The 18732-nt window shown below is 43.4% G+C and overlaps 1 protein-coding gene across 1 annotated transcript in view; it reads left to right on the forward strand.

Moving 5' to 3' along the window:
• clmpb (CXADR like membrane protein b) overlaps window positions 1–18732 on the forward strand; it is a 74329-nt gene that overhangs the window by 41338 nt on the left and 14259 nt on the right. The window contains exon 2 of the mRNA XM_049575613.1: window positions 12196–12347. Within this exon, the coding sequence (XP_049431570.1) occupies window positions 12196–12347 (152 nt within the window). The remainder of the gene's footprint in view (window positions 1–12195; window positions 12348–18732) is intronic.

The following is an 18732-nucleotide window of genomic DNA, read 5'->3' on the forward strand; positions in this document are numbered from 1 at the left end:
ACACATAGCTGAGAGGAGTCCAGATGCTGGGTCTGTGTTGTCAAGTTGAAACCTCTTGAAAGAGTTGAGCAACACAAGACTTTAACAGCTAATATATTTCTGAAGTATAGCACATGTCATACACAATATCATCATGTGTTTTGTATGCTGATAGATGATGTGATGACAGTCATATATCAGCTGTGTCTTGAGACTGAGATATCATCAATCATATGAGGATGTGAAAAAACTGACAATGCAATTATTCCCACAATGTTACGCTAAATTAAAGAAATACGTATGCAGAAATTGCTGCAAATTGTTTATTGGTAGGTCAGGTCTAGGTCACAGTCAAGCATCATAGCACTTCATATATTGGAAGCCAACACGTACCGTGCTTCACAAGGCGTCTAGGTAAATAGGAGACTTTTGTTTTGCCTCCAAGGCCGAGGCTGATGCTTACCAGCTTCACTTTACCCAGCAGCTTAGCAGCAAGACATGGGAACTTTATGAGGGTCTTGGGGAGCTGCAGTGTTTATTCATAGACAAACTGTAACCTGCACCGTACATTTACTACCGCCTGACATCTTTACTGTTAATTTCTTCTCCACTGTGATCGCATCCATCGTTGTGATTTCTCTCTTTTACTCAACCACACACTCGCTATGCACACACTACTCAGTAAGTTCTGTCTCATCACTCGACCCCAAATGTATGAAAACAAATAGCTGAAGTAAAGTCCTGTCACGAAACTAAAGTGTCATGTATCCTTGCGCATTTCAAAGAACATATATGGAAATCTTAGAGCGTTCTCAGTAGGTATGCAGCACATACCTGCGTATCACATAGACTACACCACTGGCCTTACCCAGAGAGAATGTAAATGACACCCTCTACCTCCATCTACCCCCACACACATGCACACATGTGACATGACCTCGAGCGTAAAGACACACTCATCGGGTGGGCAAGCTAACTGGTCAAGGCAGGAAGAAACAGCATGTGGCATGTTTATTTGTTTGGGTTTTTTTTTTTCCTTTCATCTTAGTCCCAGTGAATTCTTGTCCAAAGTTTGCAACATGCTCAACACTGACTGTAATGTCTGTGGACAAAACCATGAACATTATGCGTCAGCTATCTTAAAAACAGAGTCATATCCTCCAAGTATTCAGGATTTATTCTTGACATGCACACACCCTTAAATTCTACACACTAAACCCTTTGTAGACTACATGATGATAATGCTCTTAGAAGCTCCTTACATTCTTAATAGGGCATTATTCAATTAAGAATTATACTAGGAGATTATTGTTGGCACCAAAACAGCTCCATAATTGTACACATCAATCTATACTCAAACATAAGAATCATACCTTGGATATGTGTGTACAAAAATCCAATGTCTATATCGTATCATGGCTTTTGTTTCCACTGTGATACATATAACATCCTATGTCTAACTACTGTATGATGCTAATAATTCTTGCTCCACAATTCTCGCAGTTTGCCCTCATTTCCTTTGGCACATCAGTTAACAGTTTCCACGCCAATGGCCTACTTTACACCTCCTCAGCCGCTGTGCCCCCCACAAAAAAAAAAAAAAAAAAACACAATGCAAGGTGACAGATTCCTTCTTGCTTTCTGACAGAATCAAATTCATATGTAAGGGACAGCTGTGGATTTATTTTATCTGTGCAAATTGAGGAACTTTCTTCGCTTTATCAGGGAAACCTCTACAGGGGCAGCGTGGGCCAAATGCAGAGACTTTAGTTGTGACCTTCGCCCCGTTTCCTCCTTCGCCCAGAGTGTCGCTGCAAGCAAATGTCCTTCTCCGAGCTGGAATAAGCTCCCTTGGCCCAGCTAGTGCCGCACCTCGTTTTAATCAGGCTTTGGGGAGTGAAATATGGGCCTGGCGAGCAGGCTGTACCCGAGCTCCATTCATCTGGTTTCAATCTTCTCTCCGCCCTCGGATGTGGCCGCGTGGGCATTCCTTTCCTAGACATGGGGGGGTTGGGAAGAAGTGGTGCTGAGCTGCACAAAGGGCAGGCCTATTTGTTTGGAGGAGCGTGCCTGTGTGTGTGCTTGTGTATTACTCTTAGGGGACAAGGACTTTCTAACTCTGGTTACTTTAAAAAAGCTGCAAAGTGCTAATGCTTTTGTGTGGTCCTCTGAAATGGATGCAATTAAACTATCTAGAACAATATACTCATTCATACTTTTCTTGGCTGACCTTTAACACGTGAGTGTGTCTTTTGCTTTATTTTTCAATGTCAAAATAAATGCATTCCACACATATGATGTGTAGAAAATTCTACTTTTATTAAAGGCACAGCTAAAAGGAACACAACATGCAGTGGACACTTCCACTAGGTGTGTTATGTGTGTGTGCAGCAGGTGAATAAGGTTAGTGTCCTGCATGAATTGGCTTAGCTAATCATAAGGACAGATGGTATGTTGGTCCATTAACTCTCCTAAATGAGCCTAAGTGAGGCCTTTCCTGGAAGCCTTGCAGCCCCTGTTGACCTGCCTGGCCATCGTGCAGCCACCACTCTGCCTCAGTCAGCCGCCCCACACAAGTCAACACCTCTCAGTATACAGCTGCCAAAACAGACGTGGCATCTGCTCACCTCTGGGGAAATGGCAGCCATCGATGTGTCCTTCCTAGTCACGGGGCTCGGATGGATAGGTTACCTCTTTGTCCTTTACAGCTGCAGCTCGAGCGGCTGTAACAATATCATCCTCTCGTTTGTGTACGAGGCGTCCCCTGCTTTGTTATTTTCTGCTTAACCGATCAAGTAAAGTGATATGTCAGATGCATACCACAGGACTGGCGACAGCGCTAATATGTCAGTGACGCAGCACGCTAGAGCCGAGGCGGATGGAGAGAGGGAGTTAGCGTCCCGTCTGTTTTCAATTAGCCGCTGAAATGTACAACATGGGAGCTGCTCTGTTCTATTCAGTTCCTATTTTCCCCTGGACCCAGCGAAGTAAATTAGCGTCTTTGCTGAGAGAGGCTTTGCCGTCTAACCCTAGGTGAACTTGGACTTTAGACAGTGACAAATAATCTCAGTGACCTAAATAATGGAATTTAATCTGTGTGTGCAGAGAGGCGAGGAAGAGGAGGAGAAGAATACGAGGAGTGTCCAGATTCCCCACACTCTCCTGACTATGAGCTCCCAAAATGATGTGCTTACATATCCAGATTGGGGCTATCTTACAATGCTTCTAAAGCTGAGCTTTAGTGTTGCTCCAAATATAGCACCAGCTCTGGGCTTGTTTTCCTCCCGTTCCCCTTGTTCGTCACGTGCAGCCAAACTTAACCATACAGCCCACTGTGGCTTTTATTGTCTTCCCACAAGTTGTTAAATGCTTCTTTGAAACACCACTGGGGTATTGAAGTGCATTTAATAAAAGTCAGGGGTGTAGCACTTTATAGTGCATGAGGTAGATAGTATTCGTTAAGTTTTCATCGGTCTCGCACTGTTGTGAAGCATCCATCATCAGAGAGAGCCTGGGCGACCGCGATACATTCCACTTCCTGTGGTCATACACCTAGTCAGCTCTATTTTCAACCTAATGGACATAAAAAATTGCAGATTGCAGCAAAATGGACTTGGCAGCACAAAAGCTTATTAAGTATTGATCTGCTGAGGTCAGTGCCCATGTCCAGCCACTCCAACAATGTGAGAGGAGTTCGTTCACACGCTTGCCAGCCACAAATTGAGATTAGTACACATAAATAACCAGGGAAATTGAGGAGCCTTTCGTGTCCTGGGGAACAGAACTGTGCCCGTGGTTGCATGATGTGCCAGGGAAAGAGGCAGGAGGAAAAAAGGTTGTTTATATGTGCACTGTGGGCATTATGGCTGTTTATATCAAAGCTAGCCCATCTGTCCAAACTCCAGCAGTGCTTAGATATGCTATCATACCACACCAATGCCCAACAGGAGAGTTTTAAGTTGATCAGCAGCAGGCAAACCTGTCTTCTACAGTGTTTTAATGAATACAGCTCATCTTGTTTCTCTCTGCGCCATCTGTCAGGCATGCAGGGTCAAACAGAGCTTGAACTCAGCAAAGAACAGCCTTCCACTGTGGTGTCTGTACGTATACTGGAGATCTCTATGATGAATATTTTCCACCCTTATTCACAAAGCTCTGCCAACAAAAAAATACCGTAATGCCACATAGACCGAGAAATAAGCCCAGCCCTGGGACAAAGCCTCGTTGAATGAGGAAGAGTAGGAAAAAAATATCTATCTGTGCAGGAATGGAAAAAAGTTTTCTTTGTGAGAGGAACCAAATTTGATTTCTGTCAAAGCAAATATAATTGCTCTAACCAGATTTAGAGTTGTTTTCTTTTGATAGCCCAAATTGCTGACTTACCACTTTGAAACCGAGCAATTGTTTTCTCTTCAGCCTTCGACACATACCCGTGAAAATGACTTTCAGCAAAATGTTCTCGGCCACAGCAAAAAAAGAATGAAGTGCTGTTTTGCGCATGTCTTAATATGTCAAAGAATTCACTCTCCTCTGTCTTCCATTAAAATGTGTTTTCTCAGTGAGGGACGGCAGGTTTATTCAAGGCTGTGCGCACGTGCCGCGGGGAGGATGTGCCCTTTACGCACACGCACGTACCCACACACAGCTTCAGCAACCTCAGTGATAAGTTTCCACAAGACGTTAACTCTCTCCTCCCTTTGCTGCATGCTTCTCTGTAGTCTCAGATTTGAAGACGCTCATGCAGAACAAAGTGAATGTGCACACATGAGGGTCTGTTTAGGCTTTGCCAGATGTTGGGAGGATCCGTTGCTGCAGCAAAATAGAGAGGTCACTGTCCAAGCCCCATTTAACTGAAGCGTGTTATCTGGTGCAAAACAGACCATTTGACATTTGGACCTTGTTCAGTCTGAACACATTAAAGGAAGGAAAAAAATGTCTTGAATTGTGTTTTTTAAGCAGGATGTAACCCTGTAAACGGTTTAACACCACACAAGCTTTTGCAGATTATTTTGCAAGTCAGGGTGAAGTCTCTAAGATGCATTGCTGTAATTAACATTTTAAATGGGCACCATCCTTTCCAAAATGATGAATTGTTTTTTAATTTGAAAAAAAGAAGAAGAAGAAAAAACTTCTGGCCAATTGCAATCACTGTTTTCTTTGAGAGAGAGACAGGAGTCTTAAGTCTCCTGTTCGTCACTCTTTCCACTCGGTCACGTGTCTAGCTGTGTTTCTTTTTTTCCTGCTTTTTCTTTTACATAAGCCACATACTGTAAAGTGGAAAGAATTGAAATTGGGCTTCTCACAATGATGTGTAGTGTCTCACTGTTCTCTTTCATTTGGAATATAGTCTCTGTAAAGAGACCAAACCAAAGATGGTAAAAGGAAGCAGCATTTGTCGTACAGGTTGGTGAAAGTGTTGCATGGTCGTGAGAGACTTTGAGCCAAAGTGTATCCTTTTTTTGAGAAGCTCTGTGCTCTTTGAAACGTTTCAGGCTAAAACCAGAAGATTTATGGAGTAGCCGGAGCATCTTGGACAGCTGCACCCACGAGTGTGGGTGACGCCACCAGATGCAGCGCTGATAAGATGTGTATAGCACTGTAAGCAGGTTTCACTGACTCTCCCTCCCTTGGGGAATGGTGTAATTAGCTTTTTTCTCCCATCTCCTCCCTTCTTCCTTATTTTGCTGAGAGAAAATGCAGAATACTTTGGGGGAATTAAAAGTGCTTGTCGCGAAACTAATTTTGGATCTATTTTGGGGATCTGTCAGCGGGATGGCGGCCCTATCGCTCGACGTGACAGCAATGACGAGGCCATGAAAGGGATGCTAATGAAGGCAATAAGAGTGGCGCAAGGTGAACATTTACCACAGGGCCTTACATTATTCAGACCTCAGTGGTATTTCATCTCCCTTTTCCCCATTGCCACTGGTCCTCTCTCTCTTTTTCCGTCCCTCTTCCCCCTCCAGGTTCAAGGGATTATCGTGGAAATGATTCAGTTCCTTCTTTTCCTCCTCAAACTCATCCATTACTGCTTCAGTCAGACTTCTTAGAAACCTCTGATCAAAGATGGCCGTGAATAGGATGGCCCTCACTTTTAGATATTTTCAAGCTGCAGATGAATCACAGCTCAAGTGGCCCTTGTGTTGCTAAAAATGATAGACATAAAAGACTGATACTCTGAAGATAAGCAGCATACAACCAATAAGTATAAGCACTTCTCTTCTGATGTACCATGTGTGGTAATAGTTACTGCTCTATTTTTGCATCCTATCAAGTAAAATGGTGCCTCATTGTGAGTTTTTACAAGGAATTCATCATTATTTCATGATTTCTTTATAATGTGTACTTGTTAGCTGCCTGGCATGTAGTGTTGTCGTGTTAGCTAGGAAAACGGGGATGATGTGTTGTGAAATCATCACAGTACAGTGTCTTAATGAGGTACTAGCTGGTTGAAAGTAGGATGTGCTACTTCCCAATTGAGGAGACAAAAACGTGGCAAGTTGTGGTAAGATACTCGCGAAGTAGTGACACAACTCGTGTAACAATTCTCACGTGAGAGTGGCACAGTAACTGTAATATTCAAGCCGTGAGGAAACAGGAAGGAGCCATTAGAGAACTACTCGTAAGCTATTGCTAATTAGCAGTTAGCTCTTATTTGTCTCTAACTCGTTCCTTGGTAGTGACTTCATGTACCGTATTGTAAAGTGTTGCGGACAAAAGCCTCGTGTCAGCAGAAGGGAGCGTCGGTCGCTGGGTGTGAGGCGAGGAGGATTATGGGATTTTATCCCTTCAAAGAGTCAGCTTCCAGTCAGGGAAAAAACAGCCCCTTTGATTTTCACAGGAGCAATATATTCATGAGTTGGACCTTGAAACTACAAGGAGACTAGTGTAGTGTGCCATATGCAAAACATGTGTTTTAATGGGGCATGATAACTTGGTACATTTAAAGAGACTTACCCCTTAAGAAGCTGTAATTAAAAAGGGAGCTGTGGGTGTATGAATAAAGGACTCTCTCACACAGTGTGGTGCACTGGGGGTTGTTTTTGCAGGCACTCGGTTTGCGCTAACAACTGGAGGCGGCCTCATGTCTACTGAGACATCTGAAGACTTTTGGCGCTTCAAGAAGTCTGTCTCGAAAATCCTCAAAGATACGAGAAAAAAAAGAGGAAAGGGCAATATGTAACCTACTATCTGTGAATCTCTGCGCCACATCGGTGGTATTTATAGCATATATGTTTGGCATTTGAATAGCCAATTCAGGTCACACACGACTGCTGTTCATTGGTGGGGCAGACAGCCTTTTAAACACCACGCTGAGCTGTGAGTATTTCACTGTTGTCTCATCAGCCCCATGCTCCTCTCAGCATGTCCCCAACTCAGCTAAAAACTAGCTTTATGTCAGCAGTAAGAATGGAGGAATGGTAGTTATATTTGCCATGTCAGATTTTGCTAGTTACATGCAAAAAGTCCTATTTTAGGGGATTCACGTGGAGGTTATAGCACAAGCATTTCTATTTCTCTCGCATTTAGTCACGTTCCTTGATAAGCCTGTAATTGGCAGGGTTGGGAGATGATTGTTACTTCTGCCTGCTTCTGTGAGGCTGTACACGTTACTCAAATGTGACTGGAGGATGTGAGCCTGATGACAGCTGTAGTCTAAATCAAAGATTTGTGTGCTGAGGCACTATTTACTGTCGGCAAAAGATAGTACCTCGCATCTCTCTTATGTAGATAGGCAGCTTGCGTTCCCATAAAGCATGCATCACACACACCAGCAGTCACACATGTACAGAAAATGTAGATGGGCACATATGTATTCCGTACACAGAACGCAGCATGAACGCACACAATGGGAAATTGTCAGCAGAAATAAAACAGTGATACCTCCAGTCTTTTTCTCCCATTGTGCATGTGCTAACCTGTGTCTAAAACCACCTTTGTGACGGTATAATCCATCCTCCACACCAGTGACTTACAGTAAGTGCTCAAAATAAGGCATTGCACATTCCCTCCACCCCTCCCTCAACCCATTTTTCTCTACCCTTTCACTCCTCTCACCCCCTCTATCTCTCTCTGTCCCTCTCCCTTCTCTGATCTGCTGTATTTGAGTACCAGAGGTCACAAGCTTTGGACATAGCAAAGGCCCCAGCCAGGCCAATGTGCTGACTGAGGGGATATGGGGCTCGACTTTGGGCAGTGTGAAAGATCCAGGCCTGCCTTGTTTGTCTGTCTGTCCGTCTCACTGGCCACACTATAACAAGATTGCAGGGCTCTGTAAGGCGGATTTACTGGAGCACAACTCCCCCTAGGGCCTTTTCATAGAAATGGGTTCCTCCATATTTCACCATAGCCTCTCACTCTCTTGTTGTCAAATGTGTCTATCTTTCTCTCTCACACTCTCGCTCTCCAAACCTCTGGTGTTAGCTCCCACTCTCTTTTGTTAATTATGTTATGCTTCTTTGCTTTCTTTCTATGGGCAAAGATTGAACCTCGCCACAAATGAAAGCACGAGGCTGAGCCAAACGCAGCTGAGAGAGGCAGACACAATGACAGAGAGAGAGGGATGGAGGATATGGCACCAGCTACCAGATCACAAGTCCTCTCCACATTTATCTCCCCCTCAAGATGGCCATGTTTATTGAGATAGCCTTTCCCATGTCCTTATGGAATCTCATAAATACATGTGAACACACGCACAGCAGTGTGACCACAAGCGTTATCTCAGTTTAACCTGGTATGGTTCACAGTTTTTTATTGTTTCTGGGTCACCTTACTGCAAATTGAAAGCCAAGGTCACAAACCTAAACTTGACTGACAAAACAATTTTTCATACTGTGTGTGCAGAGCTGCCACCGCAGTGAATTCTGTTGTGTCTCATAGTTGATGTTGACACAAATGATGGGGTCTTGCAGTCCAACCGTCCCAGCTGTGCACACGGTGAATGAGGCCAATCCAAATGCAAACGCACATCAAGGCGAGCTTATTTTGGGAGCACTGTGTCATCCATTCCACAGCACAAAAGCCCCTCTGCAAGACCATAAATAAGTGGGAAAGTGGGGAGCAGCGACTGTATACCAACCAATACCCATTTTGATTTGTCTGCCAACTCTTTCTGGCAAAAACTAAGACAATTTTCTTTCCGTCACAGATACAGCACATTTGCTGCCTATTTTTTTCCTCTGTGAAATACATACAATTTATGACACTCAAATCCTCATTGTTGAGCAATGAAGAACAGTTTTGACACAGGCAATGCCAAAGTTAGCGAATTGACCCCAGTCATTGTTTGAAGGTCAATTTAAAGTCCGTTTTTTCGAAAGTCTAGTACTTAATGTGGAAAAAGATTGCAATGCCCCACTTTCAGCGGTCACCCTGGCCCTATCTATCTTCCAGGTAAACTCTTCCATTTACAGCGCCTACAGTTGAAGCGGTGGGCAGTTAAGTAGGAGCTTGGAGGTGAGAAAAGGAGCAGCAAGCTCTTATCAGGCCTGCTACACAGTGCTGGGTTCAGCCCGGGGCTGCTGATGGGTGTGGGAGTACTGATTACAGAGGCTAGCCTGAGGAGCTGAGGAGAGACAGTGGGCGCAGGTCTCCCAGTAGACCCCTGTACAGCCATCGAGCATTAACCAGCACCATTAGGTCCAACAAACTGCACAGTCTGATCATTCTTCCTCTTGAATATTCGTTTCACCAAAAAGCTCTCTCACTCTCTCCTTTCTGACATCCAAACTAATATCGGTAGGGAGCCCACAAGATGAATGACCCTGCAAATGCTGCATTAAAAAGTCATAAAGAGGGATACCTTCAGGGTCCAGGAGCTCCTCTGTTAAAAGGGGTGGCCCTTTTATTTCTGCTGACTAATGACTTGAACTGAGCAGGTGGTCCAACAGAGCAGAAGGACCTCAGCAATGCATCCTGTCGCTCCTGCCCTGCCAAATGGACACACAAACACTCAACCGTGAAGTGCCGTCTCTCTGCCCAACTGGCGAATGCCAATTGGAAACTTTAAACTCGATTGACAGTGAGCAGCGTGGAGCTCAGGCTTAAAGCGGAGGACTCACAAAGTAGAGACAGAGCTTAAACAAAACTTGAAGAACTGCTGAAATCCACCATATGATGTCATCTGTATGACTGAAGCTTCCCCTTGGTAGAAGTAGAGGCAACTCCTCTGTGTCCTGCGTCAGCACTGACTCAATGGTTTCACAGCACAGAGCTGACATTTTCATTGGCCCAGAGATCGCTTATGGGACAGGGTGTTGGCTCCTGTGAGGGTGGACCAGCGAACAAGTGGACAGGCGCCCAGTGAGTGCTGATGCATTCACAGGCCACATTTGGCCTCCTGTGGAACATTTGACAGCATGTGATTGTGTCTGCGGAGTACAAAGGGATTCTTTCAAAGGGTGGCTCTGGGTTGAATCACTCCGCCACAGACACAACACCTGTGAAAGCACATAGTTTTCATTTGAATACGTGTCTCACTCCATGATGTTTATTTATTCTGTGCAAACAGGAGGAAACGTTAAAGCTATTAAGCAGCATGATAATGAAAAGGAGATCTAACAATATTTACACAACCTGTACATTCCTGCATGATTCCAAATGAGCATCTGCTGGCTGGATAACTTTATTTTAAGCGCTGAGAGTCCCCAGGAGCTATTTGCTCGCTCGCCAATTAAATTAAAGGCAGGTAGTTAAGTTAAATGTTGTAGAGCCAAAAATATCCGTCACATTTGAGTGTGTACAGTGAGCTCAGCGGCCCTCTGCAGTATCCTACAGCCTTTCTACCAGGTGGAGGGAGTCGAATGTCTCAGCAGTGCACCAACCCCTCTGGACGCACACAAATACACACACACACAGAGACACACACCAACACCATAGCTTCAGCTTCCAGCAAACCCCCCTGACGCCTCTGGCTAATTCCACTCAAGCCCGCTGGGCTGTCCAGCATCCTCCAATAAATTAGCCTCGCTGCTCCCCCACTGAGACACAGGCCCTGACAGTCTGGCTAGTGCCCAAAGTCACTCGCTTGTGCACACACAGTCATAATTATTGCTACTTTTTCACTGCAAACCTTTTCACTGCAAGTTCTCCACTGTGTAGACTGTGGATGTTTGGGTATGGGTGTTGATTGCATGTTCCGTTTGTGGACAGTGTCATATCGCAGTTCCATTTTGTCTACTTTGCAGTGGCAGATCTTCCTTTAGGGGACAGAGGCAGCTGCCTAGGGCGCCATCCAGAGGGGGGGATGTAAAAAATATTTTGACATGCAAAAAAAATCAAACATAAGGGAAATGGTGGAGTAGTAGTAGATAGTAGTAGATTGTATGGAGAGCATTTAAGTAAGACAAAATGCAAAAGCCATTTGGGGTGCTGTACAAAAACAAGAAGATGGGTTTCTGGTTCGATCCCAGGAGGGAGCCCTTCTGTAGGGTTTTCTCTGGGTACTCAGCTTCCTCCCACAGTCCAAAGACGTGCAGATTAATTGGTGACTGTGAATTCTCCGTAGGTGTGAATGTGAGTGTGAATGGTTGTCTGTCTCTATATGTCAGCTCTGTGATAGTCTGGCGACCTGTCCAGGGTGTGCCCCGCCTCTCGCCCAATGTCAGCTGGGATAGTGGATGGATGGATATTATCTAGCAGGGGAAGCCTGCCTAGGGCGCTGGATGTGCTAGGTCCAGCACTGCTACATTGTCACACGTGATAACAGAAAGATGGCCCTTTTAGGTCGTTAATTAAGCAACTCAGTAACTGTATCTCTGCAGTTTTACAGCAGACATGTCCAAGTGCAGGCGCCATAGCTCGGTAGTCAAACGCTGTGTACCTTTCCTTCCCAGGCCACAATACCCCGCAGCTGCTGCTGTGAATAAGAATGTGTTCTTTGACTGCCCTTGTCAAAAGGGGTTAACAAAAAAGATCATCATAATACTTCTCTCTGACCTCCTACGCCAAACTCTATTTCCTGTAAAAAAGAATCGTCTCTCCTCAGTGTCCGGGTGTGACGTATCTCGGCATCTGTCAGATAGTGATTGGGATTCTGGGTCATATCTCTCACTGCGTCTTCCGTCTCAATTTCCTCTGTCGGCATGCTTTTGCTTCCTATCTGTGGCATCTGCCTCTTGTCTCAAGTTTGGATCGAGCAAGTGTCCCCATTTGACATCTACCTCTCCCTTTCCCTCCCCTCCCCCAACTCTCTACCTCTCTCTTCCTCTTTCTCAGTTCTGTTCAGCCTGCTGTCAGTGGGTGCCCAGACGGAGATGAAGAAGGTCGTCGGGGACAATGCCACCTTACCGTGCCACCACCAGTTCCCGTCGTCGAACTCTCTCGACATTGAGTGGCTACTGCAGAAACCAAACTCCAAACAGAAAGTGGTGAGATAAGATTCCTTTTAATTCTCTGTCGTCATATGGTTTGTCAACACATTAATTTAAAGGAGTCCCTTGGAAATGGATATGTCACTGTGTCGTTCTTTCGTAACTTCTTGTATATTTTTTGTATCACTACTGCAGAGAAAAGCTTAAAAAGTGCAGTGCTTCCTAAACTGGTCATTACCAGCAGGAACAGCCTGAAGGCTGTCCTCTTCAGAAGGAAAAAGCAAAACTGTTTTTATGCTACAGGCAGAACATAAACAGGAGAACATCTTAAACACACTCTTGATAGCTTTGAATCCTGGGGTTACAGGTTTTGTGACCTTTGCTATAGAACCTTCAAAATGACAATGGGAACATTTGCGCTAAAACACAGACCTCTGTCTACTACCACTTTATTTTTTTATCTACCTGACATATATCTCCTCCTCCTCCTCCTCCTCCTCCTCCTCCTTTCCCTCTGCCCCGTTTCTCTCGTTCACACATCCACTTTTTTATCTATCTTCTATCTTAACTCCATTTGAGTCATGCTGATTGATTTCCAACAGGAGCCATAATAGTTGCACATTAACTCGATGCCCAAAGTTACTGTGGCACTTCAAGTTTTAGTGCTTTTCACAAAGGAACAATCATGCCCAGAATGTTCCCCAGCTCATTTTGTAGTTGTAACCTTGGACCCTTTACTCTTAACTTTTGCTACAGCAAAGGCACAAACGTGAGAGCAACTTGGACAAGATTTTCAATTAGCTTTTTTTTCTTTAACCAAATGTGACTGCACTGTTTCTAACACGTCTAACAAAGAAACAGTCTTAATTATATTTTCATCAGTTTCCATTTAGTGTGTGGCTGTTAGCTCAGTACCATACCTAAAACTAACTAAGGAACTAGCAAGTGTAAGCTAGTCAGAAATTGCTAACTCAAGTGTGCCATGCCATTGTTTCCATTAGTTTATAATTCCAATGTTCTAGTGGTGTAGAGATATTTGATGTGGTGGATGTACCATTAAGTAAATGGATGGGCTACCGAGGGGCAAGTGGGTATACTGTCCTATATATTTCAGTGTCTTTTTGATTGTTGGGAGGGGTCACCGTGAATGACCTGAAAATGAAGTTGGTAAAACATGTACACCTGTTGAACCCTCCACTACACCATTGCGATAGTCCGAAAAATGTCCCATTGGGCCAAAAGGCCGGTTGTCCAACAGCTCGGTTTCCTGAAAGCAAATATGCTCCAAAGGGCCATCTCACCATTCTCCCAAGCACGTGGCTAATACTATGCAGAATTATGTCGTCGGACCTTCTTACTTTAGCAACAGCATGATCTGCCCTACTCTCCGTTTGATTGGCTCTACCCTAATATTCTTACCCTGACCTTAACCAGTGTCATTCCTCATGCCTAAATGTAACCAACACAACCAACAAAGGCAATGAATACGGGCCAATTGGAGGCAGAGTAGGGTGGGAAGGTTCGATGACATCATTCTGCGTAATACTCAGCCATGTGCTTCTGTTTGGGAGAGTGTTTAGTGTATTTTCAGAGAAACAGCCTTTGGATCAAAGCATGTTTGCTTTCAGGATACCAAGCTGTCGGACAACTGGCCTTTCAGTCCAGAGGGATATAATTCCGACTATTGTGGCTCCAGAATTTTCTGTCGTCTGAACAATTAGCAGTCTTTAACTCAAGCTAACATTAGCTAACAGACGAAGCAGCATAACTGTCATATTTCTCATAAAAACAGCCTCAGCAGAGACTCCTGGTTCTCCAGAGATTTTGCTGTACATTTCTTCAGCAAGACAGAACTGACTTGAGACTGCACACACACTCCCTTAAGCTCCAAGGAAGGCACACTGTTTCCAAAATGTCAGCTCATGGAGTAAAGACAGTCTACGCTGCATATCTGTCACTCTAAAGTGCTCCTGCTTTCTTTGCAAGTTAATATAGTTGCTTTTTACCCAATGATTGTCAAGGCGTCACATCATGAGATTAAATTAAACATAAGCATATTAAGCATCTGTTATGTGCTCCCTGTCTTTTACATTGTTTATTTTACATCAGGAAAAAGCTTGAATGATTTATGTTATTACATGTTTTGTAATGTCTAAAAAAGCTCCACTGATTGTGACATTTCTTTGGGTTTCCTTTGCTTGCTAGAGCTGATATACAAAACACAAAATTAGTAGATAGCAGCTGATTGTAGACACATATTCCCAGCTTTAAAGAGCAGCACAACTATTCTGTCCTAAATAAAGCATCACCTGCCTGAAAGCCTTTAAATAGCCTTAACTTGGTTTAGTGTCTCACAGCCTCTTAAGACGTTTTTGGTATCGTTTCACTGGTTTCGAATCATCTCCTTTCTTCACCCAAATTGAACGTTGTATCTGATGACAGACGGAGCATAAAGTCTCACCAGCTTTCTGTTGGAAGAAAGAGATTTCCTTTCTTTTTTGGAAGTCGTTTGTTCATGCACTGACGTGTTGATAAGCACAGAGAAGTGTGAGAAAGAGAAGGAAAGGAGTGTGCAGAGGGGGAAACAGAGGGGCCTCGGAATGAAAGAAAGAAAGGGGAAAACAAGTGTCTTACGCTTTGATGATTCAGAGGGGGCCTGCCACGTTGCGATGAATATTTAACGGGAAGATAACATTGAAGGCGCCATTAATTAAAATCAAACGTCTGAAAATTTGATTAGGAAAGAGACTGCGCCTGTAGCTGAATGAATAAATCATTCTTTTGTTCTGCTGGAGGGCCATGTTGAGAGGGAAAGAGCATCTTGTCAACATTTAGCCTCTGTTAGCAAATGTACAGGCTACATGTGTTAAGGACACAGAGGGGCTCGAGACATCTCACCAAAGTTCACTTACAATCTTCCAGATGAATAGTAAAAGACTGTTCTGTCTGGTTTTCACTGTACTGACATGAAACTATAGACACGGTACATGCTGGGTTTTAGCATAGCGACAGCGGTGGTACTGACCTGGAGAGATGCCTTTTTCCAAAACATGTAAAACAATGAAAGGAAGATGCCTAAAGCTGAAATTCTCAACTTTCCACAAATTATCATCCTGTCTCGGAAGACACACCAGCAGCATTGTGATACCAGATTTTACTGTATGCTGATGATTTTCAATGCAAGAGAGTGTAGAGAAACAAAAAGTGTTGCCCTTCCAGCGCTCCATTTTTTTATTTATTTTATTGTCGTTTATTAACACTACAATTGCAGCCAGCTGAGGTGATTAATATTAATTAACAGTAGAGTGGAGAGTGGATGCAAAATGTGTATTCTTCTGTATTTCATTTGCTTACATATATCAAACATGTTATGGATCACAGTTTTAAATAGGAATGTTTGTTTCATTTAATGTGGCGTTTAACAGCCCTACACCCATTAACCGGTAACTAACTGGTTAATTTCTTAATGAAAAAAATGCAAAATGACGTGAATCACAAGGGGTGCCAGGGCTTGACATTAACGCTTGCCCTGGGCAAGTAAACTCTGTGTTCAGGCACATGTAATGCCTCATGCAGTTGTCTGATCAGGCAAGTGAAAAATGAATGTGATGTCTAATGTAACGTTTTCTGAAAATGCACTGAGCACTATATCTCCAAAGCAGAGCTGTGTGCACGTGTCTGTCTCACCACCACATTCTCAACAGGACTGATGAGAAAAATCAAACAGACTGGGCAATATGGAAGTTAAATCTGGGGTCATCTCTGTCGTACATGACATAATGTTACTAACGTTAAATATCTCTGGAATGCTATATGCAAGATAGACTTACTTTTTTAGCCCAGAAGCTAAGGCTGTCATTAGCTCTGGGCTCTGGTGCAATCGTATGCCTTTTAGAAGCACTGGAATCCAGCTTTGAACTGCAGTGTCTGACATTGAATGTCTTCTGTGCTTGTTTATCCATTTTTCTGTGTTGAAAACAGGTACTGTTTTGTTAGTAGTCCCAACTAGGCATCCATGATGCTTTTGTCAAACCAATCAGATTTTCGACCAATCAGAGGCTTTGTTTTGGACTGTGTATGTCTGTGGCTATTGGGAGAGTGATGGGTGGCTGAGATATGCTGTGCCTTCCAGTACTTACAGAAAAAGATTTAGTATGTCCCAATACATAGTATGTCAAATGCAGTATGCCAAAATATCAGGATGTTCTACTACATTTGGTCCGATTTTGCAGTATGCAAGCCAGCATGCTATTCTGGCTATTCTGACCCACAATCCTCTGCGCAGCAGACGAGACATCACATCGACTGAGCCGCAAACAGATGACAGCTGTTTGACAGCTGATTGTCAGAAGTCCCAATGAGGGATGACAGCACAGTCAAGTAACTGATGACCAGTCTATTAGTAAGAATAGGATTATTGATTGTTAAGGTAAACAAAATAATCATAAATATCACAAACAACAAAAAGACATAACCATGGGAATAACAATGACAGAGAACTGCAGATGTAATTTCACTGTCGTAAATATAATATGTTAGAATCTACAATCTGTGCAGTAAGAACTTTGAAGTTAAACTACATACATTGCAAAGTAACAGCAGCAGAGCTCCAAGGGTTGATCTCTGTCTCTGGCGAAGTTGGTGAATGGTGTTTGTTTATCTTCAGGGAAAACGATTTAAAACCAAATTTTATGATGTAGACTTAAAGTGAGCTTCCCCTGTTTGAAAGACCAGCAGCCGGCACTGGTGTATACTGCATGCAACAGTACATACTTTCAAGGGCAGCTGCAGTACCTACTAAAAGTAAAAAGAAAAAGTGCGATTTGGAACACATCCATTGTTTTCTTTGTCCCCATTGGCATCCGTGATGCTTTTATCAAACCAATCAGAAGTGTGTTTCAATCAGAGGCTTTGTTTTTTACTGTGGCTATAGGGAGGGTAATGGGCAGGTTGGTCAGATATGCTGGTTTGTGGTAGTCATCAACCCAAAGCATGCATCATGGCGCTGCTGGTCTAACACAGGCGGCAGCTTGTCTGTCGTAAGCTGTTTGCGGAGTGTGGCGTGTACGCAAACGAATCTATAGGCCGACACGCATAACTGGTCAAAAGTAGGTTATACTCAGCAGTTAATCAATTAATGGTTAACCGTTGATAGATGTACTTCTTCAACAAAGCCTATATGCCATGAATGTCTGAATGGTACCAATACCATTTCGTGTGTAATCTGGTCATAGTAATCTTTAACAATCCCTCCTTGATCGAAGAGCAGGGGTCTGTTTCACAAAGCAGGTTTAGTGAAAACTCAGAGTCTGTTAACCCTGAAATGAGGGAAACTCTGAGTTTTCCCTTTCAAAAAGGGAGGTAACTCAAACCAGAGAAAAAGGGGTAACTCTAGCCTGTTTCAGAGAGAGAGGTAACTTAAGCTGTCGGTCAGTTACCATAGTAACAGACTCTATGAACCTAACCTGGTCGGGACCAGGTTTTTCTCAATGAACCTCGAGTTTCTCTCTGTCTCCGCCCTCTTTCAGAGCCACACACTCCATTTGATTTCCTCATTCATTCAGTCAGCAGGCGAGTTTTGGCGTAGCTGTTCTGCCGTCTGTCATTTTAAAAAAAATCATTAAAAAAAATCAGAGTCACTATATTAGAAGTCCATTAGGCACAGTAGGTGGCGACTTTTTTCACTAACATGGCATGTCCTTTTGATAACAATCCCGTGGATGAAGGTGCAGCATTACTGCTCAGAGAATTAAATATTCATCGGGAGATGATTATCAGACCGCGCATAGATGTTTTAGCATTTCCACACAATTATCTTTTTGAGCTGTACCTTTTCACGTCACAGTCCATCATCTACACAACCTAATCCGTCCTTACATTTGCAACATTACCAATCGTGGTCATGCTCTCACATCCCAGCAGATATTGTGTGTTGCGATGTGTTTCTTTGCAAATGGAAGTTTTTTGTACAATGTCGGAGATGCTGAGCACTTGAGTAAGGCAACTATATGCAGGGCGGTCAGAAAAGTGTGCTCGTTTTACGGACATCTGCCTTCTTTCTGTTGGCTGAGTAGAAGTCTGTGTCAGTTTAAATAGGCTTAATTAGCCTATTTAACAGAACTGATATAGATGAAAAGACATTTATGTGTGTGAAAACAGCATTATGTTGGGGATAAAACAACTGCACAGTCAAACAGGTACTTAATATTTACTTCACAATGTAAAACATGATCAAAATGAGGTACCCCCATGAGATTATGCTGAGGTCTTACCTGTTTGAACAATGTTTTTATATTTCATCCTAAACTGCTGCCAAGTGTGTTTCTCCCCCGCGGGATTGCACCTAAATGAAATAAATTAATAGGCTACCATTCAAGCAGTTTTCCCCTGTAATATTATTGTGACTGCAAAGGACTACATTTAAACTTATGCATTCTCCCAC

This window comes from Epinephelus fuscoguttatus, linkage group LG5 (assembly GCF_011397635.1).
Source record: "Epinephelus fuscoguttatus linkage group LG5, E.fuscoguttatus.final_Chr_v1".
Lineage (NCBI taxonomy): Eukaryota > Metazoa > Chordata > Actinopteri > Perciformes > Serranidae > Epinephelus > Epinephelus fuscoguttatus.